At 48.8% G+C, this 25,693-nt stretch overlaps 8 protein-coding genes across 8 annotated transcripts; 3 read left to right on the forward strand and 5 right to left on the reverse strand.

Annotated features, from left to right (window-relative positions):
- Window positions 1-851: 851 nt before the first annotated feature.
- Window positions 852-5,992, forward strand: H6S33_007227 (uncharacterized protein; the record flags this gene model as incomplete). Its single annotated transcript, XM_044838585.1, has 7 exons — window positions 852-864; window positions 916-1,124; window positions 1,187-1,374; window positions 1,434-1,830; window positions 1,930-2,517; window positions 2,576-2,783; window positions 2,856-5,992. The coding sequence occupies 7 exons, from the start codon at window positions 852-854 to the stop codon at window positions 5,990-5,992; spliced, it is 4,740 nt and encodes a 1,579-aa protein (XP_044689391.1).
- A 1,929-nt stretch (window positions 5,993-7,921) lies between these two features.
- On the forward strand, window positions 7,922-8,356 carry H6S33_007228 (uncharacterized protein; the record flags this gene model as incomplete). Its single annotated transcript, XM_044838586.1, has 2 exons — window positions 7,922-8,030; window positions 8,094-8,356. The coding sequence occupies 2 exons, from the start codon at window positions 7,922-7,924 to the stop codon at window positions 8,354-8,356; spliced, it is 372 nt and encodes a 123-aa protein (XP_044689392.1).
- A 1,255-nt stretch (window positions 8,357-9,611) lies between these two features.
- H6S33_007229 (uncharacterized protein) lies at window positions 9,612-10,436 on the reverse strand (the record flags this gene model as incomplete). The annotated part of the gene is made up of 3 exons (XM_044838588.1): window positions 9,612-9,786; window positions 9,866-9,993; window positions 10,161-10,436. 3 exons carry the CDS (start codon window positions 10,434-10,436, stop codon window positions 9,612-9,614), a joined length of 579 nt encoding a protein of 192 aa, XP_044689393.1.
- Window positions 10,437-13,029: 2,593 nt separating this feature from the next.
- On the forward strand, window positions 13,030-13,389 carry H6S33_007230 (uncharacterized protein; the record flags this gene model as incomplete). The annotated part of the gene is made up of 1 exon (XM_044838589.1): window positions 13,030-13,389. One exon carries the CDS (start codon window positions 13,030-13,032, stop codon window positions 13,387-13,389), a length of 360 nt encoding a protein of 119 aa, XP_044689394.1.
- Window positions 13,390-15,448: 2,059 nt separating this feature from the next.
- H6S33_007231 (uncharacterized protein) lies at window positions 15,449-16,582 on the reverse strand (the record flags this gene model as incomplete). Its single annotated transcript, XM_044838590.1, has 1 exon — window positions 15,449-16,582. One exon carries the CDS (start codon window positions 16,580-16,582, stop codon window positions 15,449-15,451), a length of 1,134 nt encoding a protein of 377 aa, XP_044689395.1.
- Window positions 16,583-16,656: 74 nt separating this feature from the next.
- On the reverse strand, window positions 16,657-17,193 carry H6S33_007232 (uncharacterized protein; the record flags this gene model as incomplete). Its single annotated transcript, XM_044838591.1, has 1 exon — window positions 16,657-17,193. The coding sequence occupies one exon, from the start codon at window positions 17,191-17,193 to the stop codon at window positions 16,657-16,659; it is 537 nt and encodes a 178-aa protein (XP_044689396.1).
- Window positions 17,194-17,250: 57 nt separating this feature from the next.
- H6S33_007233 (uncharacterized protein) lies at window positions 17,251-17,886 on the reverse strand (the record flags this gene model as incomplete). Its single annotated transcript, XM_044838592.1, has 1 exon — window positions 17,251-17,886. The coding sequence occupies one exon, from the start codon at window positions 17,884-17,886 to the stop codon at window positions 17,251-17,253; it is 636 nt and encodes a 211-aa protein (XP_044689397.1).
- A 441-nt stretch (window positions 17,887-18,327) lies between these two features.
- On the reverse strand, window positions 18,328-24,363 carry H6S33_007234 (uncharacterized protein; the record flags this gene model as incomplete). The annotated part of the gene is made up of 3 exons (XM_044838593.1): window positions 18,328-19,146; window positions 19,445-23,157; window positions 23,190-24,363. The coding sequence occupies 3 exons, from the start codon at window positions 24,361-24,363 to the stop codon at window positions 18,328-18,330; spliced, it is 5,706 nt and encodes a 1,901-aa protein (XP_044689398.1).
- Window positions 24,364-25,693: the final 1,330 nt, after the last annotated feature.

Below are 25,693 nucleotides of genomic sequence, written 5' to 3' on the forward strand. Positions count from 1 at the left end.
TCCCTGGACGGAGATAGCCAATTTTTTTTCGAGTTTTGGCGGTACTCTACTCGGGTATGAGGGTTAGAACTAGAAAATGCAAATGAGCATTTTGTATGGCAGATCAGCGCCACTCCATACAAATAATCCCTTGCATTTTCTGGTTCTTTATGCTACACGCGAGTACATACATGGGAGATCGTGGAGCCCCCGGCCGCGGGAGTGTCGAACCTGCAACGTCACTAACCGAGAAACGCGGGACGGTCCGCTGCAGAACATTCAGGCTACTAATACATTCGCAACGCGCGATATGCTGGATCGCCAAGATTCTAGGGATTTCGTACGGGATAGCAGGAAATCCGGGATATTAAATTGATTTTGCAGTAAAGGAAATCAAAAATTTAGAGGATTTCGTAGAGATCCGGTGTATTGAGCCACAGTGAAGATTATCTTCTTGATCTGGTAATTACTTGGCATGAAATCGCTCCAAAAATGCCAAGACAGCGTATTGATGCGAGAGGTATGATTACCTATTGTAGAAACAGGGGTCTAAAAACTCTCCCATATTTAAAATGTGATCACTCAGCCTGTCGCGAAAATGCTGACCCACCCAAAAAAGACAAGTGCAGTGTGGCTTTACTAACAGATCCCGTTATCTCGCTTATCAAATAATAGATCTCTCATACAAATCTAATTGTTATTGCGGGGGTCAGGCGGCAGCGACCAGCAAGAGGATCAAGGATACAAGAAGGCTCCAGCGACATAAAGTTGTACCCCGCCGTCTTAAAAAGAGATTCCACCGAGATAGGGCTCGACACGCAAGACATCAAAAAACACCTACTACAGCAAGCAGCAAATACCCCCCCCAAAAGATGGAGATGGAGCGTAAGTGAAGCCACGGCTCTTATCCGGCTTACTTATTAACGGAATTTATAGTGAAGGATCGCGAGAAAACGTTGAGATGGTTATCATGTTCTTCCTTTGAAACCGAGGTACGGGAGTTTGATAAAAATTGGGTCCCTGAAACATGCAAATGGGTGAACTCGCTTCAAGAGTACAAGAAGTGGGATGATGCCAGTGCGGGCGCTCCTCAATTTCTCTGGATATTTGGAAAGCTTGGTTGTGGAAAAACATTTCTCTCACACGTAAATCCCCGCATCAATTACTGGCCGGACAATGTTGGAAGAAGATTCTAATGAGAAAACAGTCTATTAGAAAGAGGCTGTCACAAGAGGGCGGTATTGTTCTATACTTTTACTTCAACTCAAAACAGGAGGACAGCGGAAAACAGTCGGCCAAGGGATTCTACCAAACTATTATATATCAACTTCTCAAAGCTCTTGAAGGCACAGCTATATCTGCCGACTGCTACTCGGTTGCACATGAGTTGAGGAGGTAAGCTACTTCGAACCCTCTCGACAAAAAGCGTTTGAGCTCATGGTGCCTTCGCATAGAAATACCGGAGCCAATACTTCGATCACCAACGAAAGTCTTCTCAGCACTCTAAAGAACATCCTAATAAAGATCGGGACGAGGGTCACTATAGTAGTTGACGCTCTAGACGAGTGCAAGGAGGACGACCAGGAGTTTGTGGAAAGCAGCGTTTCATTGTGCCGCGATATCCCCTCCCTCAAGGTCGTGATTACAAGCAGGCCGGAATTGAATATAGTTGATCGTTTCAAGAAGATATCGTCAGTAATCAATATCCAACTCGGCTTCTCCAGAACAGAGTCCAATCATGATATTGATCTCTACATCGAGCAACGTCTCCAGAATTCTAAAATGTTGGGTGACAAAATGTTTCCGGAAATGACACAAGAGATAAGGGAAAAGCTCCGCAAGAAGGCTGATGTGAGTAAATCAAATGCTAACCTATATTCGCCCCACGGTACGCTTAGAGTCCTACCGCCTCTATCCGGCAGTGCTGACATACAAGATGGATGATTGCAGGGCCTGTTTCTCTATGTAAGGCTCATGCTCGATCTCCTAGAACTGCAAGTCACAGAAGAAGGCATACGGAATGAATTGGAAAGTCTGCCGGAGACTCTAGTCGGTCTCTACCAGAACACCCTCCAAACCATGGAGAAGAATGCCTCCAAAGATCTACGGGAGATGGCACAACGTGTTCTCCGTTGGGTGCTTGCTGCACAGCGACCACTGACTATCGACGGGCTTATGATGGCGCTCAGGGCTGAGAACCTGAAGACCAAGGAGAACCCAACAATCAGTGATCTAGGCCCCTTCATACCGAATTACCGCGAACGGCTTTGGCAGATTTGCTTTCCGCTTCTGGAAGTCCTTGAAGATAATACAGTACAGGTGATTCACGTATCGTTGAGGCAATACCTCCTCGGTCAAAATATCTCCGGACACGAACCCGTGACTGCTGCAGGCGGAGACCATAGTTACTTCCGATATAACCTCCCGAAAGAGCATATCGAGCTAGCTCTCACATGTGTTGCTTATTTATCTGTCCAGACAATGAAGCCAGTTGGCCTTTCACAGGTCGAAAGTGATGGGAATGTGGAGAAACCCGAGGTGGGATTGGTTGATCTCCTCCGTCACATCCAATTACATGAGCTAACTAGTGAGGAAGGAGTTCTTTGCGTACGCAACTCTCGAATGGACCGGGCATTGCCTATCGTCAGGGGAAGGTTACTTCCGGGAGGAGAGTGACAGAAAGCTCTTGACGTTTTTTCAGGGGCCCGATCAATTCAAGACCTGGACTGAAGACCGCGCGGCCCTTGACGAAAGGTTTGCCGTCTACTTTAACTTAGGAATTGGCACGGGGGGGCTGATAACGGGTAATTAAACACTTCGTCCCTTGCTAGTATACACTTCTTCCTTTTATCTAACATGCAAATACACCCTCTTAGGCCAACTCCCAAGCCTAATCTACATCTGTACATATTTTGGATTAGCCACATTGTCGAGAGCATTGATCACTCAAGACCCGGGTCAACTTGGTCTCCGGGATGCTACCGGTAGGACGCCGCTCCACATTGCCGCGGAGAGAAATTGGGCGACCCTAGTCGATGTTTATATCGCGCAAGCGCTGGAATCACGGAAACAACAATCATATAACCACAAATACCGGAAGTATAACACCACATATAGTCCGTTGGTGGAGTCCAAGGACAACAGCGGGAAGACTGCCCTTCATCTTGCCGCTGCCAGGGGGAACCGTCTCCCTGTGATTAGCCTACGCAAAGCTGGATACAGTGCCGACTCGCCCGACAACCTTCTCCAAACTCCTGTTTTACTAGCGGCGCTATCCGGAGATAGGGATGTTGTTCTCGAATTATGCAGTAACGCTGAATCCCTGAAGTGTGCGAGTAAATCCGGACTTACACCGCTTGATTGTCTCATAACGCATGGGCATGAGGAGACACTTAAAAGCTTGCTTTCGTCAGGTAAAGTGCCGGAAGTCTTGCCCAAATCTTCACACTTGGCCTTTATCACTGCGGCACGTAAGAGCTTCATAGGTGTGGTTGACGTATTACTACAAGCAAAGATCGACGTCAATGCCAAAGATAATATGCAACAAACTGCCCTTCATAGAGCAGCAACATGGGGGCACACCGAGGTGGCCGAATTACTTCTTCGACCAGAGTGGAAGACGGATGTGGATGCGGAAGACCAATCCAACAGAACCCCGCTCTATTTCGCCGCGGCAGGAGGGCATATAGCTATTGTTAAGTGCCTCATACAGGCTGGAGCCAACGTTTATGCCCTCGATAGATGCAATCAAACAGTCCTCTTCGAACCGGCCGGGAGAGGATACACGGCAATTGTAAAGGAACTACTAGGCTCCGGGGTTCGAGCTGAACAGGTGGATCATCGGAAGCGTTCAGCCCTCCATTGGGCTTCTGGATATGGCCGGAGAGGGGTGATAGAGCTGCTACTAAATGCGGGGGTGGATCTGCATGGAGAGGAGAGGGAGAAGGAAACACCACTACATTGGGCTGCACAGAACGGGCACGATACGGTGATTGAACAGCTCATAAACGCCGGGGCCAAGGTTGGAGCAAGAGATGAGCAAGGACGAACACCACTTCATCACGGTGCGTGGCGGGGGATGCAAGCTTCCGTTTACGCTCTTCTGAAATACGCATCCACACCGGACGTTGTCGACAATAATGGGCGTACACCTCTGTACTGGGGAGTAGTATCTGGGGATTCGGGTGTCATACAGACTCTGCTCGATGTCTACGCAAACATCACGGCCGGGGATACGCGTGGCGTAACACCTCTGCATATCGCCGCTCGCTACGGGCATGACGCAGTTTTAAAGCGTTTTCTTGATACCGAAGCCTACCTGGAAGTGAGGGACAACAAAAATGCAACTCCACTACAATATGCAGCTCAAGCAGGAAAGCAGAACGCGATCCGTCTCCTGCTTGATGCCGGCGCATCTCCCATAGCTGCAGACTTCAAAAAGCGGACACCGACATATTGGAGTCAAAGCGAACTGTATGAGGCCAAGGAAAACTCAGAGTCGAAATATCTTTCGCAGCTCCCGAGCATACATGAGGCTGCGAGGAAGGGCGAAGATACCACTATCCGGAATCTCATCACCAGAGGAATAAATATCGATGCAAAGGATGCTCGTGGACGGTCGGCTCTGCACTGGGCGGCTCTCAGAGGTCATAGCGCAGTATTCTTACGCCTTGTCCTTGCCGCCGGGGCCAACATTGAGCTTTCCGATGACGCAGGGCAAACAGCGCTTCACCTAGGTGTCGAAAGTCAATACCCAGCAGTAGTTCGACAGTGCCTAGTAGATGGGGCAGATGTCATGGTAAAGGACTCCCGTGGGCAAACTCCGTTGCACTTGGCTGTGGAGTGGGGGCTGGAGGAGATTGTAACACAGCTACTCGAATCCCCAGGCTCCCGAGTGGTTGTAAGCATTGCAGATAACTGGTCTCGAACACCATTGCACTTTGCGGCGGAGGGTGGATCGAAAGCAATTCTTGTCAAACTCCTGGCGTATGGGGCCTCTACCATAAATAGCTGCGATTATAAGGGTCAAACACCTCTTCATCGGGCAGCGCGTAAGGGACACCACGCCGTCGTTGAGGAACTACTCAAGGCCGGGGCGAAGCTTGATGTAACCGATAACAATACGCGAACGGCTTTGCATCTGGCAGTGAAATATGGATACCCTACTGTGGTCGAGAAGCTCCTAGAGGCAGGGGCTAACGTAGCTGCAAGGGATAAAAGTGGCAGAACAGCGCTCTATCTAGCAGTGGGTAATGGTCATGAGAGTGTAGTGGATGTCCTCCTCAAATCTCGCTCGGGAGTCGACGCCAAGGGCAGCGCCAACGTCAAAGACAGCGAAAACATTACGCCTCTCCAATACGCGGCCGAGAAAGGATGGGCAGGTGTGGCAAAACGTCTTTTGAATGCTGGGGCGGTCATATCAACCCAAGATAATCTGGAAAGAACCGCCCTTCACCTTGCCGCCCAGAACGGCCACAAAGCAACAGTCGATACCTTACTAGATGCTGGGGCGGGCGTTGGTATCAAAGACTATTGGCAGAAAACACCACTGTGCTGGGCTTCAAAGAATGGGCATTATACAATCGTCGCGAGACTGCTGGGTGCAGGTGCCAAGACTGGTGTCATCGGTGATGCGCTGGATACACCTCTGTGTTCAGCGGCCCAAAATAACGATGAAAAGATAGTCAAGTTATTAATAGATGCTGGAGCGGACCCTGACGCTACACTTTATGAAACGGGGGAAACACCTCTTCACATGGCGGTCAAGAATGGCAACCTGGTGGTGATGAGGTACTTACTCGATTCCTGTGCCGATGTTAGAGACCTGGACGCTTCTCAGGAATCACCGCTTCACTATGCAGCCCGCAAGGGTCATGCCAATGCTGCGAAACTATTGCTACAGTGTGGCGCGGATATGGAGGCACGGAATGCCGAAGGGAAAACACCAGCGGATATTGCAAAACTATCACAGCAAACCAAAATCATGGAATTCTTTGTCCGGTTCAGTTCATAACGGACTACCGCAGATGGGAAGGGTCGGATATAGCGGGATTTGAGGTATACTGGAGAGTGTGGGAAATGTTGAGGGGTTAAGCTGCCTCTGTTTGTCTTTCTTTTGTAGCCTATGTGGTTATATTCCATTTAATTATTTGAGTTGGAAGTGAAGGAGAGCTTTCTGGGGAGCTGTGGCCGGGGGATGATACGTGATCGGGGGTCCCTCATTTCTCATAGGCAGCATACTGGAATTGAAGAAAGGAAACGATATTTATCAACAGATTGTAATTCTTGCCCTTGTGATGACATGTGAGATTAACAGGCATACATATATGTGTGCTACCCACAAATGCACATCACCCGCCCCACTCTCCCACCCAGGTCCCCCCTCAGCCCCCGCCCCAATCCGTCCTCCAACCTCTGGACCCCCGCCTAGCGGCTAGCTGACACCCGCTGCAGCCTTCCCTCCGGGGATGACCTCACTCTGAGCTCAGACTTCCAATGCATTGCAATTGCGTGTTGTATGCTGTGTTGACATTGTCAAAATTCCATTACTTGCGCGATAGAAGCTAAAGTCTATAGACAAGGTCCTCACATCGGCGCACTGGCGTTCGTCCGCGCATGCATTATCTCTTCCTGCTGCCTCGACTCCCATTCAAAGAAGATTGTAGAGTTGTTTCTGAAAAACCCGAAAATCTCAGATTTCCGATGGCAAACCCAGCAGCTTGCCCTGTGTAACAGGAAAAACCCTGGGGTGAAAGTAGTGAAATTCTGCAGGTGTTAAAAAGGTTGTGAGTTTTTGGGATGAAAAGATAGCCCTGAGCCTGCTGATTCCGAAAGCGGTCTATATATGCTTTATATCTTGTTTGTTGAGTTATTTTCAAAAACATCGTTCTTCGTGGTAGTTGTCACTGTCCGCTGGCTAATTGCCACTGTTTATCATATGCCTTAATTGCTTTCATCAAGAGTCCTATATTAAGCTCATCTATGAGAATTAACATAGACACCCCCATATCTCCATAGCCCCCAACATATCCCGTGAGCCCTAACCCTTATTTTCAACTTATGTTCACTGCTGTTGCAACGGGCAGACTCATGTCCCCGCCTAAGTACTATAAGTTACACAGCTTACTACTAATGCGGACAATCTTGTGCTACAAGCTTTGGTTAAAGGTGAGTGTCTCATGATGACTAGTGGTATATCTAGATTCATTGCGGGTGCTCTCGGGAGTGGGCGTGGTTCCTCATTTCTGCCCCAATCACAACCCTCCAATGTCCAAAACGGATGTCTGCTGCGATTCAGGGCATACACGGTACAATGAGAAGTTTGGACGTACTAGCAGTAATTAAGTAAACTGTTATGAAGAATGTATGTAGCCACTTCTGTTCTAATTTGATCCGCGGATTGAGCTAGTGATCCTCCGGCAGCTGGGACGGAAAGAGGGGGGGGGGGGGGGGGTGAGATCTGGACGTGTAGGCAGATGGAGGTGGGGGTGCTGAAGGAGGAATATGAAAAATTGTACGGAGCTATCGATTACAGCACGGTACAGGGGAACTCTGCTATGGGGAGTCGGCGCCATGTGGAGGAAATGACGAAATGATTGTCCAACGACGAAGGCGAGCTTTTGATATGGCTAAGTTTTCTCGGGTAGTACTCTCTTCTGCTCATGGGAATCCGCAGCCAGCAATCTCGACGGGCTGATAAAACTGAAGAAACCAGCGGATCTGAACACCTGATCGCAAGGAGCAGAAGGATGGACTGCACTGCCTGCTTCTGCCTGGAGCGGCTCTGTGGAAGCTATCCAAATCCTCAAAGGTCTTGATATCGACATGAATCACCAAAATGAAAATTGTAATACACCGTTGACATTAGCTGCCATCCGAGGACATACCGCGGTGATAGTCGCTCTGTTTCAGACGGAACAGGAAGACAAGTCACATCCCATCGATGCTGGCCTCCATCCACGGGGCTCTTCATATAGCGGCCTTGCGCGGAGATTTGCCATCGGCAGAGTTCCTCCTATCGATTGAGCTCAACGCGAATACTCAGGATATGCGTAACTGCACACCACTTCGTGCCGCTGCGGGGCGAGGGCACGGCTAGATTTGTACGATACTAGAGAACGGCGCCCACACAACGTCCAAAGATTGCAGCACTATCACGCCTCTCCATAAGGAAGTCCAATTGAAGAACAGTACCGGGGTTATCCAGGTGGTATTGAGACAAGGGGCTCAGAAGATGCTCCCGAATGATGCTGGGATTGAGATCTACCTAGCCACCAAGGATGGAACAACCGCGCTCCTCGTTGCCGCCGAATGTGGATCTGGAGAGGTATTCGAGATGCTCCTCGGGTACTACGATAAAACGGATAAATTGGAGTGAATGTGACGGCAACACGCTTCTGCTACTTGAATCACCTTCGAGAAACGCGAGAATCATTGAATTGATTCTCGAGAGGGGTGGTCATAACATCAATCACAAGAACAAGCTTGGAAATACAGCTTGGATATACGCATCACGCAACGGACACTTGGACGCTGCGAAGAAATTACTAGAACTGAGTGGTATGAACGTCAGTATCAGGAATGAGGGAGGGAAATCAGCGTCTGACATTGTAAAGGAGGGAGGGTACGTTGATGTTCTCGCATTGCTTGTACTGTACACGGATAACATGGATGCGTAGAAATGAGTTTTTCTAGTTACCTTGACTTTCGTTTCAGTGTAGCGTAGAGGTTTATTGGCTGATATCGAGGCGTGAACACTATTTTAGGTTTTTTTGTTGTTTAATTCATTGGTTGCATGCAGCATAGTATTTTAGGTTGAACATGAGGTTTTTGTTACTTTGAGGATTATGAAGAGGAACGGGAAGGATAGGGGGCACACTTTTCGCCTGTGGCAGGGGGGCAAGATGCATGTCTTGTTTCAATTCCCTTCTTCAACCGGTGATGCTGAATGCTTTTTGTCTGATTCCTGCCATTTTCTGTCTCCTACCTAATGAAATAAACCTTTACCATCGCCATACCTTTACCATCGCCATAGTCGTGAGGCTGTATTTCATAGAGCTACTGAGTCAACATATATGCACTGTAAAAAGGTTGTAATCGAAAATGAGTTTTCTCTGCGTAGTACGGAAATAGATTTTTCGCCTAAAGAGTCTTTTCAGAAAAGGTCGAATCCAAATTATGGCACGCAGACCCGTAAAGGCGACACGGCGGTATCTGAAAGTGGAGCAACTGTGGCTACACGGTGACTCCTAGGACAACCTGAAATGACGGCCCATATTGGAATATTCCCCAAATGTCAACCTTCCCATCCCGACTGGAGCAGGAACGTGATTGCTTTTAACTATTTCGGGGAATTTCATTGGAATCATTACTAGCCACACCGATAACGATATTTACAAATTAGAAGTCGAAAGCGGAGCATGCAGGAAAGGAAAGAAAACAGAGATAAAAAAAGAATAAGAAGCACCTATACTACCTCGCGCGAGCCAGCCGTGAAGCTTAGTGTGCATGCGAAGAACCCAGTCAGCCAGTAACTTGAAAGTAAACATAACCCACCACAGCTCGAGCGGAAGAGATACGGGGGAAGGGTAGAAGCAGGTCCAACCAGCAACGCGGTGGATCCAACCGGAGAGTTAATGCTCACCTTGAGGTTTATATCCAGTTATCCGCTTGGAGGCGGGGGGGCAGGAGTTTGAAGCTGCAACGGAACCCCCAGATACTCTGCAATCTGACTCCTCCGTAAGATAACCGTCTGATTCGGCACGGGCGGGAGCCCAAGTGCGGCGGACGTCTGCTGACATCCTTCGGCTGTGAACCGAGCACCCTGGGTTAGCAAGCTGATGTCGGTAGAAAGGGGGGGGGGGGGGGGAGGCGAGGGTACGCCTACCACTCAGCGTCAAGACGTCCTGCTGTGTGACCGGCATACCATTTTCGACCGTTACCCCCGGCGGGTAGCGGAGAGGCGCCCCGTCTCCCGCCGTGGCATTGTGAAGGCGAATGGGCAACAGTCTTTGGCTGTTTCTCACTCTGTCAGTCATGCCCAAAGAGGGGGGGGGGGGGTGGGCGAGATGTATTTCACGGGTCAGGGGTAGAAAGAGGGGGGCTTCTGTGTAATATAGAACCTCCTACCTTTCACGAAACTCCTCGCGCAGCTGGCCTATCTGTGTGTGGAGATGACCTACCTCCGCACGGAACTGACCCGCCCCTACCTGGAGCTGACCCATCTCGGCGCGGAGCTGGCCAATCTCTGCTCCCATCTCTGCTCGCATCTCGCCCATCTCCGCTCGCATTGCCGCGATCTCCGTCCGCAACTCGGAAAGGATGGTGCCTAGAGTAAGCTGCATTTCCTGTCGAAACATGGCAGCAGTGAGCGGGATGATGTTCGGGAGGAGCCCGACCTCATGCTTGATCCCATCGAGACACTGAGCAATCACGGCGAAGTTCGGTTCACTGGCCATGCCGGTTTAGTATATTGGGGGGGTGGTGCGCTGGTATATATATAGTTCCCTGGAATATCCTTTAAGCTCTCAATGCTGATCCCACCTATAGAGATAGGGCCGGAATTTGAGTTGTAGATCAATTATTCGTAAAGAGAGATAGCAAGACCTGTCACCAAAGGCCAAAGCCCTTTTCTTTTCATTTAAAGGATTGGTTTGGTCGGGGAGTGTGTGGTGTGTAAAGGGAATGGAGGGCGGGAACCATGGGTGGCGTGATAAAGAGACGAGCGTCAGCCGGGTAACTAAGATGGATGATTCTAGCACATGTGTTACACCACATTTCTACGTGCATACGCTGAACACTGCCCTGCCGCAAAAAATGGCTTCAATAACGGTCCGGAGGTTTGTCGTGTTCTGTCGGTCAGGAGTGCGGCTCTGCAGCGCCAAGTTCACAACCGAGCGCGGGCTGTCCCTGCATAAGCGTGATCTGCAGGTACCGTGCAAGCACCCTTGCGTTTCCTGCCAAGGCGGCAACCGGCGGGAGTTTAATCTTCGGAGGAAAAAGATCAGCGATGCAGGGTCACAGTACCTCTAGGACAATTATGGAAAGATACGAAGAGGTAGAAGAAGACGAAACGAGGGCCAGGTTTTGCATTCATACTACCAGTATGGAGTTTTACAGTCATTATATTTACTTCAATTACTCGATCACGACAATAAGCAAGCAGTTGCTGCACCACCGCCTGAGATGATCTTTATGGACTTGAGCCATACATTCATATTTTATCAAGGACCCTGTCCCAGGATCAATTTTGAAGTCTTGTCTGATGGCCACTTTGTTCATTTTATTCGCTTTACCTTAGATTACCTGATAACCATGTACAAATTAGCTAACAATTGCTTTAAACTACTTCTTTCCTACAATCACCATCAAAGTTCCCCAACACCAGTCAGAATCCTTCCTTTTCACGGGAGAGAGCGTGTTTTTCTGGTGTTTTCTCAGTTAGAACGATCCAACAGGCTGAAAATCTTCCAGTTTCTGTTTGGTTATTCAGAACGAACAATTTCAGGATTTATCAGTTGAATGGATGCTCCAGTTCAGATTGGGGAACTGAGACTTCCTATTGATCAATGACTTTATATCGTGTCAACTCAACAAAGAACAGCTCACTTTATCTGCCGGGAGGTTGTATTCCTGGAGAGCCATATTAGAGAAGTGTGGAAGATTCATTGATTGTACAGCTCGATATCAGAAGTGAGGATCGAGCGCAACGGTGTAGAGTGTAGAGCGCGCGCGCTCAACCATTTTTCACAACCCAGGATAGTGACGACGACGACATCACAAACTTCAACCACGAGAACCATACCTACTAAAGACTGTAAAACAGGCAGGAGGCAGTGGCCAGAGGGTGTACTATGGCAAGGAATTGGAATAAAGCGGTTTGGAGGCTCTTATTCATCGATTACTAATCTCCTCGAAGTACCAAAGTCAACTCTTGCCCATCCCATTTCAAGGTATGAGAAGACTGGTCAAGTTAGACCCACAATCAGATATGAGAAATCTAAAATCACTACTGCTAGAGATGATAGACAGCTTTCATGGATCGACTAGTGAAGGAACGGGGTTACGAAGAGTTGGATTAGTCAGAAAGGTTCTATTGGGTTCTATTGGGTTCTGTTGATCGCTAATGTATGAGTCATGTTGGATTTGTCATCGTTGGGATTTCCTTGAGTATATTAAGGGGGGTTGTTTGTACTTTCTGTTCTTTTCCTTCTTCTTTCTTTACGCAACGTCTTCTGTATCTACGCTGTCTATTGCTATACAATATCATCGTTCTCTTCTTTCTTTAAGAAGACCGCCGCCTCGCCTTCTCCTCGTCTTGTCGAGCCTTACAAACGCCAGAGCCCCGTAGGACTCCTATTGCGAGCTTCCACACCGTTCCCTATTACACTCTTCGTACCCTGCGGAATACTCGCTACTCACCCCCTTGAGAACAGCTCCTCATCTGAAGTAGACATGAGAGGACAATCCCATATGAGAAACTCCGACAGGAAGTTGCAGTGCAAATTTAAGCTAGAACAATCAAGAAGAGGCCAGCTACACTTGATTTCCACAAGCATATCATGGCTGAAAGACGCAAGCTAACCCCATATGAGGTAAGAAGAATGCTGTAACGGCAACTATGCAATTCGGCTAGGTGAAAGATTGAAGCGTGAAGGGGAGATATTGCGCGGTGGGATTAGGATTTGGAATGGGAGTTTCTGTCACGTTCTTTCTGTTTCTGTTACGCGGAGATATTAGTCAACATTGGACTAGGGTTGGATATGTAAAGAGGTGTTGTCTCGTGCTTCCACCTGTTTTCTTTCTTTCCTTCTTTCTTCACACAACTTTTCTATTTACCCCACGAATATTATTCTTGTCCTACGCTACGTAAAAGGGTTCAACTGGTTTGTCATACCAGATAGAGCCGCCCCATAGTCCATAGTTTTGAACAACCTCTACTACGTCTTCGACTCGGTTGTATTCCTTGGCACTATAGTCCCTCGTCCATAGACACACGTTATATTTAGGTTGCGTCTTTCATCGTCAACCAATACAAAACCACAATCTACAATGTCGGAACACGCCCCTATTGATTATCAACAACTCAACAATAACCTTCAAATCTTTTTTCAAGCGCACCCACCAGTCGATAATGTTCTCAGAACAGAAGCTTATGCGCTTCTTCAACAGTGTCAACATTGTCTGGCTCAATATGCAACGGATTTACAGGAGGTAGAGGGAGAAACTGAGAGAGCAAGAGCAATGTTTGAGCAAAATCTTGCTCCTGCCCGAGCTCAACAGGCTGCTGTTGAGGTTGTTGCACCTGATGAAGAACCCATTGGAGATGATGTTCCACCTGCACCATCAATACCACCCGTTACAGGCACTATCCATCAGTGTAACGGAGGGTCTTTGGACGAGCAACTATAGTGCCAAGGAATACAACCGAGGCGAAGACGTAGCAGTAGGTGTTCGAGACTATGGACTATGGGGCGGCTCTACCTGGTATAACACACCAGTTGAACTCTATGACGTAGCGTAGAACAAACGTGAGATTCATGGAGTAAATACAGAAGAAGAAGAAGAAGAAACTTATATTGCTTTGAAGTACAAGACTTATCGCACGCCGACCCAACCGCCTAACACAAAACCGAACAGAAAAAAAAAAGGGAAAGAAAAGAAAAGAACAGAAAAACAACAACGACGAACACAAACAAGCAAGAACAAAACGAACACGAACAAAAAGCAAGGAATTTCAAAGACAACACGCGATCAAAGAAATCAAACGACAGGGAAATATAACATATCTCAGCGGACTCGGGCGCTGGATCCATCAAAACAAAATTAAAACAAAAACGAAAAATAAAAGGTAAAAGGAAACTACTCTTCCTGGTCCCGTCCCTAATCATTTTCTTCCATCCCCTCCTCCAGGTCCGCCTCCACCTCCACCGACTCGTACCATTTCGAGAGTTGGGCTTTCTTTGCAAATTGTAGGATGAGGTCCGTTTTCAGGTTTGTAAACATCCAGTTTCCCAGGTCATCGCTCCGGGGATTTTCTCTATCAGAGGGGCGCGGATTCGGGCCCACGCTGGGCATTCCATAAGTGTATGTTTCGCTGAGTTTTCCATACCACACTGGCATGGCTCGGGGTCTGTATGTGCTGCATGTTTATCGATTCGGGTGGTTTGACATCGGATTCGAAATACCTTTTTCGCTTCTGTAAGGGTAAGTTTCGCAATCTTGGGAGGGGGGCGGAATTCCCCCCGATGGTGGTAGTTGGGTATTGGTTGTGTGTTCCATTCTTCTAATAGATGGTCGTGTAATAGTTTGTTTTGGTGCCACTTGTCTCTCATATTTCCGGGGGTTTGGTATGGGAGTAGGAGGGAGGCGATTCGGTGCAGGCCTGTCCCTTTGATGTTTGCTTCTCTGTATGGGAGGAGCTCGATCAGGGATTCATTGTTGGGGTGGGTTGCGTCGGTGCAGAGTATTCTGGTTCCGTACTTTCTTGAGCGATATGTCAGGAGGAGTGGTGTGCGCCGCTCTGAAGCATAGCGAGGATCTCGTTGGGGAAACTATCAACTTGGTAAGCTTTTGAAAATAATTCCTCTACAGTGAACGCTCCTTCAGCGGATTCATTTGATAAAGAACCCGCGAACAAACTTAGCTTTGTATCAGGATTTTTTCGCTTCAGAACCACTTGACTCTGATGCATCAACCGTTCATCCCCCTCTTTAGGTAGGTCACCCGACCTCCTAGTCAATGCATCTGGTTTCGCCCCTTGTTTTCCTGGTCGAAACTGTATAACGAAATCAAAGCGTGAAAGGAATTCAGACCAACGAGCTTGTCGGCGATTTAACAGTTTTGTCGTCATAAAATATTCAAGGTTCCGATGATCACTGAAAACTTCGATGGGGAATTGTGCCCCTTCCAAATGGTGTCGCCACTCTTCAAAACATCGTACGATTGCTAGGAGTTCCTTATCGTAGATTTCATAGTTACATTCCGTAGGGGAATGTTTTTTGGAGAAGAATGCAACCGGATGTAGAATCCCTTCCTCATCACGTTGCGATAGAATTCCTGCTGAAACATAGTCGGATGCATCGGTTTCCACCACAATTTTCCGATCCGGATCGAAATGAACTAGTATTGGTGCCGTCGTAAACATTTTTTTCAAAGTTTGAAATGCCTCCTCCCTTTCATCCGTCCATTCGAATTTAACATTTTTCTTCGTCAGACCTGTAAGCGGGGCAACAATTTTTGAATATCTTAGAATGAACCGTCGATAGAAATTTGCAAATCCCAAAAATACTTGAACATCGTGGAGATTTGTCGGTGTAGACCATTCCAGAACATCGACAACTTTCTTCGGATCCATTCTATTTACATTCGGGGTAAGGATTAAGCCAAGATACTTCGTTTCCTGAACTATAAATTCACATTTTTCGGGTTTGAGGTGAACATGATTCTCATCAAGTACCTTTAGAACCTTTTAAATGTGATCTTTGTGCTCTGCGAGGGTCTCGGAATAGATGAGAATATCATCTAAATAGGCCGTTACGCATTGATCAAGGTAGGGGCGTAGAATATCATTGATCCAATGTTGAAATGTAGCCGGAGCATTGGCTAACCCGAATGGCATTACTGTATATTCGAAATGTCCATATCTGGTCCTGAACGCTGTCTTCCACTCATCTCCTTCCGCTATCCTGATCTGATTATATCCCCATCGTGAATCCAATTTGGTGTAGTACTTTGCTCTCGATAGTTTAGCCAAGGTTTCCTTCAGTAACGGTAGTGGATAACAATTTTTAATCGTAATTGCATTGTGGCCCCGGTAGTCGACACATAGTCGAAGTGTTCCATCAGCCTTCTTGACGAATAATATGGGCGCTTCCGCTGGGGATTCACTATGGCGAATAATTCCCTTGGGTAAATTTTCCTGAAGATAATCCCAGAGCGCCTTCAATTCGATTTGGGATAAAGCATATATTGACCCCCATGGTGGTTGCTTGCCTTCTTCCAATACTATCTTCATATCATAGAACGGTCGATGTGGTGGAAGAATTGAAGCATCGTATTCTTCGAACATATGGATATAGTGATGGAACTCCTTCGGTATCAGTTGTTCGATGTCGATAGTAGATTTCTCAGTTGCTGAAACGATGACTGTATGGTGTTCCGGTAACGGAATCGAGATGCCATGAACAACGACTGCAGTTCCACTGAGTGAACAGTATTGGCAACAGCTCCGAGAATCAAAAACTAGTAAATTCTCCTTTGGTCGAATCGTAACATCATGACGTCTCATCCAAGGTATTCCCATCACAATCGGATAGTGTCCTAGCTTCGTTACAAAACATGGCACAATTTCTCGATGGCCATGAATGTCTAGTGAAATATCAACAATATGGGTAATTTTTCCTGACTTGATAGGTCTGCCGTCTATAACGTCTACGTGGCGAGGTATTTTGAGTGGGGTCATTGTGAGTTTGTTGTGGCGTGCAAAAGATTCGTCAATGAAAGCATATCCTGATGCTCCGGTATCAATAAGAGCGTAGGTGGGTACGAAAGTATTTTTATTCTGTGAAATTGAACAAGTTACTACAAGTTGATTCCCATCCATTTCCTCCTCTGATACCGAAAAACCAGAAATACGCATCCTAGAAAAATCCTTAAATGGTCCCTGGGCTAAGCCACTTAGTGCAGGGACAAATCTTTTGCCGACTCATTACTGCTTCCATCATTTTCCTCCTCCCTCAATGCCGCTCCCCTCATCACAGGTCTCCTTGGTTGATTTCCAGTTGCCCTCGCTTGGGGGCAATCCCTAACCATATGTCCAACACCTCCACAATAAAAACATCGGCCCTCAGCTAAGCGGGCATTTCTTTCGGCAGGGGTGGGGCGACGACGTCCTCCAGATAGATCCATGGGTACATCACCCCCCGGGCGGAACGAGGGATGGGGTTCAGTAGTAGGTGCATTAGCAGCCGGGGCGGCAGCACGAGGAGCAGAAACAGGATTTGCTGGTGGGGGACGAGGGGCCGGAGTAGCAGTAGCAGTCCAAGGCTTTTTACTTCCTCGTTTCGCTTCTGCCGCTCGACGGCGGTTATCCAACCGTTGCAAAAGCATCGCACAGGCATCTACCGTCGCAGGAGTCTCATGGTAGTTCATGGATTCATCAAGCTCCGCATTAATCCCTTCCATCAAGGCCTCAATCCGAGAGACCTCATCCATCCCCGACTCAGCAGCATACCGTTGAAACTCGGCAAAATAATCGGCGAACGTCCGATTTCATTGGCGGATGTTCCGGAGGTTCCTTCTCGCCGTGCGCATCCGATCAGGGTCCCCAAAAGCGGTGTCTAAAATCTCATAAAACCGTAACATGGAGGGCAAAGCAATTCCTTCTTCGCCGACATACTGTAGGAACTGGTTGGCAGCTACGCCTTCCAGTCTGCTGAACGCATAGGATAACTTTGATTGTAGCGTTGGGTAGCGATCGACATTACCCAATAACTTAATTCTCATTTGTTGTTTGAATAGGTGGAGTCGTTCTCGATCACGATCCCCCCTAAACACCTCAGGGTCTGGGAGCTTCTCCGACCGATGGGTAGTGGCTGCAACAGGTAGTACTGGGGGTGCGACTGGGGGCTCGTCTCCGATGGGCGGTTCGTCAGGAGCAACAATTTCAACAGCAGCCTGTTGAGCTCTGGCAGCAGCAAGATCTTGTGCAAACATTTCTCTTGCCCTCTCAGCCTCCCCTTCCATCTCCTGCAAATCCGTTGCATACTGAGCGAGACCATGTTGACATTGTTGAAGAAGCGCGTAGGCTTCTGCTCCGATGACGTTATCGACCTGGGGGTGCGCTTGAAAGAAAACTTGGAGGTTATTGCTGAGCTGTTGGTAATTGATGGGGGCGGGTCCCGACATTGTAGGCTATGGTGTCGTATTAGTTGGCGATAGAGGACGCAATCTAGTGTAACGGGGGACTATGGACGAGGGACTATGGTGGCAAGGAATACAACCGAGGCAAGGACGTAGCAGAAGAGATTCGGGGCTATGGACTATAGGCTATGGACTATGGAGCGGTTCTACCTAGTATGACAGACCAGTCGAACCCTATGACATAGCGAGTAACCGAAGTAGTATTCAGGAAGTAGATACAGGATTGGATTGGATTTTTATATTGCTTTGAAGTACAGGACTTATCGCACGCCGAAAACTGCACCCCCTCGTACAAAGGAAAAGAAACAAAGGAAAGCGATGAAAAAAGCGACAAAGGAAAGGAGATAAACGTTGAAGAAGTAAGGAGATATCAGTACGCGAAGGAAAGAAGAGATAATTTAAACGAAAGAAAAGAAACCCAGCCTCTCAGGCATCCGTCTCCTCCCCGTCCTCGTCTTTCTCGTACCATTTCAAGAGTTGTGTTTCTTTAGCGAATTCGAAGATCAGGTCTTCTCTAAGGTTGGTGAACATCCAGTTTTCCCAGGTCTGAGGTCCGGGGATTTTCTCGATGAGGGGTCGTCTGAGTTGTGCCCATCTGGGGCAGTCCATGATGGTGTGTTTGGAAGACTGTTCCACCCCGCATTGGCAGGGTTCGTGGTCGGTGTGGAAGGCGTGTTTGTCCAGGCGTGTTGTCTGACATCTTATTCGGAAGAGTTGCCTTGCTTTGGAGATTGGGAGTTTGGCGAGTTTGTTGTGGGGTTTTAGATTTCCTGGGTGATGGTAGTTTGGGGTTGGACGTGAGTTCCATTCTTCCAACATTCGTTTCCTGAGTAGGTCGGTTTGTATCCATCTTTCCTTCGATCCTCCCGGTTCCTGGAAGGGGAGCATGAGGGAAGCGATTCGGTGTAGGCCGGTTGCTTGTATGTTGGATTCCTTCGGTGGTAGTAGGCTGATGAGTGTTTCATTATTGGGGTGGACAGCTTCCGTGCATAGGATCCGGGTACCGTATTTCCGAGATCTATAGGTGAGGAGGTGCTCCAGGGGTGGGAGGGCGACTTCCTTCAGCAGTCGTTCTAGTTTCGTCCATCGTGGGAGGCCAGTGATTACGCGTGCCGCTTCATGGTATATTGGTGAGAGGGTGCGGACGATATGGTCTGCTCCTGTCTCAAGGGAGTGAGTAGCGAGTATTCCGCAGGGCACGAAGAGCGTAGCAGGGGACGGTGTGGGAGCTCCACGATATGGGTACTACGGGGCTCTAGCGTCGGTAAGGTTTTAAAGGGGACGAGAACAAAGCGAGGCGGTGGTCTTCTTTGAGGAAAGAAGAGAACGAGAGTATTATATAGCAATAGACAGCGTAGATACAGAAGACGTTGCGTAAAGAAAGAAGAGAAGAACACAAAATACAGACGAACACCCCCCTTAATATACTCAAGGAAATCCCAGCGATGACAAACCCAACATGACTCATACATCAACGATCAACAGAACCCGGTAGAACCCAATAGAACCTTTCTGACTAATCCGACTCTTCATACCCCCGTACCTCCACTGATCGATCCATGAAAGTAGCCCCTCCCTTCAAGCGCGAGCTCCTGCGAGCCTTAACCTTAATCTTTCCTTCCAATGGTCCAGGTTTGTCGGGGTAGCGTATATGGAAGCTATCAACGGCGGCGGTATTATCGTGGTATGCGGGGGGTTCCCAGGTAGGGTCGGTATAGCCCGTCCACTTAACAAAGTATTGTAGGCCAGTGTTTCGTAATTCTCGCGAGTCCAAGATTTCCTCAACTGCATACTCCTCCTCTTGTTCGACGATAATGGGCGGGGGTGGTGGTTGAATTTGCCCTGGGACAGGATCATTCGCAGCGGGGTCCAGCAACGACACATGGAAGACGGGGTGCATCTTCATACTTCTAGGCAGGTCGACTCGATACGCATATGGCGATATAATTTCCTTAACGGGGAACGGTCCCAGTTTCTTCCAGTCCAGTTTCCGGGAGTTACGCGTGGTTCGGATGTTTTTTGCTGAAACAAACACCATATCACCGACATCGTACTGTGGGGCCGGCGTTCGTTTAGTATTGACGGCCTGCTCTTGTTGATCCTGCGCTGTACGGATATTGGAACGTAGGTGCTCGTGGAGTTCTTTCATCTTCGAGGCGAAGTCCTTAGCGTTAAGACTCGGTGGGGTCTTGTCCAACGATTTGATCGTCACTGTAAACCGGGGGTGGAACCCATAGTTCGCGAAGAATGGTGTAGCTTTGGTGGATGCGGAGACCTGATTGTTGGCGGAGAATTCTGCCATAGGAAGCCATTTTACCCAATCGTCCTGTTGATAAGAGACATACCCACGTAGATATTGCTCCATTACAGCATTCAGCCTTTCGGTTTGGCCGTCGGTCTCTGGGTGGAAGGCGGTAGACATCCTTGCTTCGATGTTGAGGTGTTTACAAAGAGCCTTCCAAAACTTAGCTGTAAATTGCGTACCGCGGTCGGAGGTGACGTGTGTGGGTAGCCCGTGGAGCTTCCATATGTTTCGCAGGTATAGTCGGGCGACGTCTTCGGAGTTGACAGTAGTATTGCAGGGCAGGAGATGTCGCATCTTTGTTAGCCGGTCAACCACTACCATAATTGCATCGTACCCTTCACTTTCCGGTAGGCCCGTAACGAAGTCCATCGATACCTCCCGCCATGGTTGTTCGGGAATCGGTAAAGGTCGAAGTACGCCGAGTTTTCCATGGGTGTTGGGTTTACTTCGTTGACAGGTGTGACAGTTCCGAACGTAGCGGGCAATGTAATTTCGCATGAGGGGCCAGTAGTAGTCCCGACTGACGAGTTCGAATGTTTTTTCACGTCCCGGGTGTCCCGCAGAGGCAGCGTCATGGTAAAGTTGGAGGATTCGAAGCTTAAGGGGGTCGTAATCAGGGACATATATACTGCCTCGGTAAAGCAATCGGCCTTCGACCTCGGTGCATTCGGCGAGTGATATGTCTTTTGATTGTCGATCGCCTTTATCCCGCATATCCAGTATTTTTTGGGGAAACGGGTCAGCGCTATATCCTTCATCAAATAATTCCTGCAGTGAGGCGTTCTTTTCAGCGGGCTCCTTTGAGAAAGAACCCGCCAACAAACTTAGCTTTGCATCAAGATTCTCCTTCTTCAACACAACTTGACTCTGATGCAATTGTCTTTCATCCCCCTCTCCAGGGAGATCTCCTGATCTTCTTGTCAACGCGTCCGGTTTCCCTCCTTGTTTCCCTGGTCGGTATTTGATAACAAAATTAAATCGTGACAGGTATTCTGCCCACCGTGCTTGTCTCCGGTTGAGTTGTTTAGTACTCATAAAGTATTCGAGGTTCTTATGATCGGATATGACGGCGATTGGGTGTGCAGCCCCTTCAAGTTCCGGTCGCCACTCTTCAAAAGACCGAATGATTGCCAGTAATTCCTTGTCGTAAATCTCGTAGTTGCATTCGGCGGGGGAGTGTTTTTTCGAGAAGTACGCAACAGGTCGGAGGATACCATTGTCATCGTATTGGGAGAGTACACCGGCGGAGACATAGTCAGATGCGTCGGTTTCCACAGTAATTTCCTTTTCCGGGTCGAAATGAGTGAGAACGGGCGCCGTGGTAAAGGCTTCTTTCAGGGCATTGAAGGCGGTTTGGGCTTCGCGTGTCCATCCAAATAATGTGTCCTTACGTGTCAGTCTGGTAAGAGGAGAAGCCAGTTCCGAGAATCCGCGTATAAATCGGCGGTAAAAGTTAGCGAAACCCAGGAATGCTTGTACATCCTTAACTGTTTTCGGGACGGTCCAATTCTTCACTGTTTCCACTTTCCTTGGGTCCATTTTAATACCATTGGGTTCTATAATCAGGCCGAGATAGGTGGTGCTTTGTGTGTGAAATTCGCATTTCTCCGGTTTCAGCAGTATTCCATTTTTTTGTAGGGCTTCCAGTACTTTTTCGACGTGTACTTGATGTTCCTCGAAGGTGTCGCTGTAAATAAGGATATCGTCAAGGTAGGCTGTGCAGAACATGTCCAGGTAATCACGGACGCAATCATTAATAAAATGTTGGAAGGTGGCTGGTGCATTGGTAAGGCCGAAGGGCATTACGGTGTATTCGAAATGTCCGTAACGCGTTCGGAAGGCTGTTTTCCATTCCTCACCCTCAGCCATTCGAATCTGATTGTACCCTTGGCGAAGATCAAGCTTGGTGTACCACTTGGCTTTGGAAAGGCGATCGAGAGTTTCCCGGATGAGTGGTAGCGGGTAGCGGTTTTTGACAGTAAGTTCGTTGAGGCCACGATAGTCGACACAAAGGCGGAGTGTTCCATCGGCCTTCTTAACAAATAGGACAGGGGCACCGGCAGGCGAAGAGCTGGCCTGAATGAACCCCTTTTGAAGGTTGTCCTGTATGTATTGTTTCAGCACGATGAGTTCCTCGCGGGACATACCATAAAGTGGCCCAAAAGGGGGCTCTTTCCCTTCCTTGAGCGGTATCTTATGATCATAGGGGCGGCGAGGCGGCATCCCGTTAGCGAATTCTTCGTCCATCATTTTATAAAATCTCTTATACCGGGTTGGGACCCGGTTCCTCCAGTCTTGCTTAGGGGCCACGCCCGTTGCTTGATCTATTTCTTCAATAGTTGTACTAAAGATTTGGAGTTTGTCTCTTCGAGCAAAGCGACAAAGAGCAGCTGAACTGACGAGGTGAAAACGGGGCGGTGGTGCGACCCCTCTAATGGGAACGGGTATCGGGGAAGAGTTGCACTTGCGTTTGCAGTATTCGGAGTCGAACAGTATGCTGTTGTCCTTAAACCGTAATGTTGCATCGTGCAATTGAAGCCAGGGGATTCCGAGGACGAGTGGATACGAGCCAAGTTTGGTGACGAAGAAAGGGGTAGTTTCATGGTGGGAGTCAATGGACAGCGGCAGATAGCAGAGGTGGGTAATTTGTCCGGAAGATATGGGCCGACCGTCGATGACTTCAAGAGTACGGGGTGATTTAAGGGGGAGAAGTGGGAAGTTGTTATGGCGCGCAAATGTTTCATCAATGAATGCGAATCCGGAGCAACCGGTATCGATCAATGCGTGGGTTTGAATGGATGTTTTATTGTTTATAATTTTACAAGAAGCAACAAAATGATCCCCATCCAACTTATCCTCCACAGACGATACCGAGAAGCCAGAGATAGAAAACGCAGACAAAGGAGAGACATTGGAAGGTCCCGGGCAGGGGCCATTGATCAAGCCCGGGACTACTGAAAACCCGACTCAGAGGAGGCGGGACTAGCGACCGGTGGAGCAGCGGGGTCGACGGCCGTATGGCTGGGTGCGAGGAGGGCGCCTCTCATAACCGGTTGGTTACCGCGCGGGCGATTGGCAGAGGGGCAGTTGGCAAAGACATGACCGGGGTTGGCACAGTACATACAGAGATTGTTGTCCCTTCGCCATTGTTTTTCAGCGGCGGAGGTTTTGCGTTGCCCGTTGACAAAAGTATATCGTTGTTCGATGGCAGGACGTTGAGTGGGGCGGCTTTGGAGAGCGGAGAGGTCCATTGGGGCGAGGCCTCCGGCGGTATGAGATGGGTGTGCGGCAGCAGCGGGGGCGGTGAATTGTCCCATTGTATTCCGAATGGCCCGTTGTTCAGCTTTGCGGCCCCGAACCTGGTTGTCGATTGTCATCAACATGGTGGCATAGGCTTCGACGGTGTTAGGCCTGTCTGTCCGGTATGTCATAGCATCCTTCAGGTCTTCCGACAGTCCTTCGGCCAGGGCATCGATCTTGGCTCCCTCGTTGTAGTCCAGGTATGCCACGATGCGGAGGAACTGCGAATAATAGGTAGCGAAGTCCCCTTTGCCTTGCTTCAGGGCAACGAGTTGGCGACGGGCGGTACCCCGGGGGTCTGGGTCCCCAAAGGAGGCTTCCAAATGGGCGACGAAGGCAGTGACAGAGGAGAAGGGGGCGGCAGGGTTAGCGTTAACGAGTGGGACGACTTGGTCAAGGGCCCTTCCTTCCAAGCGGCTGACGGCGTAGATAACCTTTGCTGCCTCGTTCCGGAACCGATCGTGGTTAACTTCAAGTTTCATTCGAAGTTGGGTAGTGAATCCGGGGAGCTTGGTACGGGTGCCATCGAATTTTTCAGGGTCTGGAAACTTTTCGGACCTGAAGGCGGGGACAGGAGCAGGTGGAGGGGCGGGGGCAACGGGGACAGCGACGGTAGGGGCAGGAGCAGCGCGGGCGACATTGAGGTCGAGGTTGAGCCGGTTTATCTGCTCCTCGAGGTTGTCAATGGTTTCGTTGGCGGCGGTGAGTTGTGTATGAAGGGTGTCCCTTTGGAGGCGGACACGCTGGACGAGGGCGGCGATGTTGTTGAATAGTTCAGCAGGGCCGGCTTCAAACATCTGCCTGAATTCCTCTACATCTTTGGGTGCATTCCATGCAGGTGGGTCGGGGGTGGACATATCGTACGGTGCGGATGACGACGCAACGTAATCTCAAGGGAGTGAGTAGCGAGTATTCCGCAGGGCACGAAGAGCGTAGCAGGGGACGGTGTGGGAGCTCCACGATATGGGTACTACGGGGCTCTAGCGTCGGTAAGGTTTTAAAGGGGACGAGAACAAAGCGAGGCGGTGGTCTTCTTTGAGGAAAGAAGAGAACGAGAGTATTATATAGCAATAGACAGCGTAGATACAGAAGACGTTGCGTAAAGAAAGAAGAGAAGAACACAAAATACAGACGAACACCCCCCTTAATATACTCAAGGAAATCCCAGCGATGACAAACCCAACATGACTCATACATCAACGATCAACAGAACCCGGTAGAACCCAATAGAACCTTTCTGACTAATCCGACTCTTCATACCCCCGTACCTCCACTGATCGATCCATGAAATCCTGTCCACCAGGCTTCTGATCCCCAGAGGAGGGCCGGGAGGAATGCTTGGGTGATTAAGTGGTGGATTGTTTTGACTTTTGCTCCAGGGAGTTGAGCGAGGATCCGGATTCGGTGGAGTGATCGCATTCCGTTGGAGATGGCACTTTCTATATGTGGGCGGAATGAGAGGGTTGAGTCAAGCCAGACTCCCACATATTTTAGACGGTCCTTGGGTTGGATTATGGTGTCCCCGATGGTGACGGTATTGTTGGGTTGGCGCAGTGATGATTTTGTTGGTCTGAAGAAAATGAGGTCTGATTTCTGGGGTTCATATTTGACATTTAGGGGGTTGACTTTGGAAATCCTTTCCACCATTCTTTCGTTGAGGCGTTTCGAGATGAAGGCCGGTGATTTGGATATTTGTACCAGGGCATCGTCATCGATGTAGGTGGTGTTGATTTCTTTTGGTGATGTGGATGGGTTGAGGATTACTCCCGCGTAAATCATGAATAGGACAGGTGAGAGTAGTGAGCCCTGTGGAAGGCCAGAGTTACATGGCTGTGGGGGTTCTAGCTGGTGGTTGAAGAAGAATTGTAATGTCCGGTTGGTATTAAATTCTTTGCACCATTCCGTAAAGTATTGGGGGAACTTCTGTTGTGTCATGATCTGGTGGAGTGAGGAGTGATTCACACAGTTAAATTCTCCTTGGATGTCGTTTGTGAGGATTGCCGGTCTGTCTGGGGTTACACCAGTGGTTTTCTTTTGGAGTAGGTTTTGTTGTATCGGGGTCAGGGTGCGTAGGAGTGCATCTACTGCTGAGATTGTTGGTCTACCTCCAAACTGGTCATCGGACAGGGTTCCAAGGAGGGTCCCGTCGTCGCAGAGCCTCGAGGCGACGATCTTTTCGAGGACTTT

The sequence above is a fragment of the Morchella sextelata genome, assembly GCF_020137385.1.
Source record: "Morchella sextelata strain SCLS chromosome Unknown scls_22, whole genome shotgun sequence".
NCBI lineage: Eukaryota > Fungi > Ascomycota > Pezizomycetes > Pezizales > Morchellaceae > Morchella > Morchella sextelata.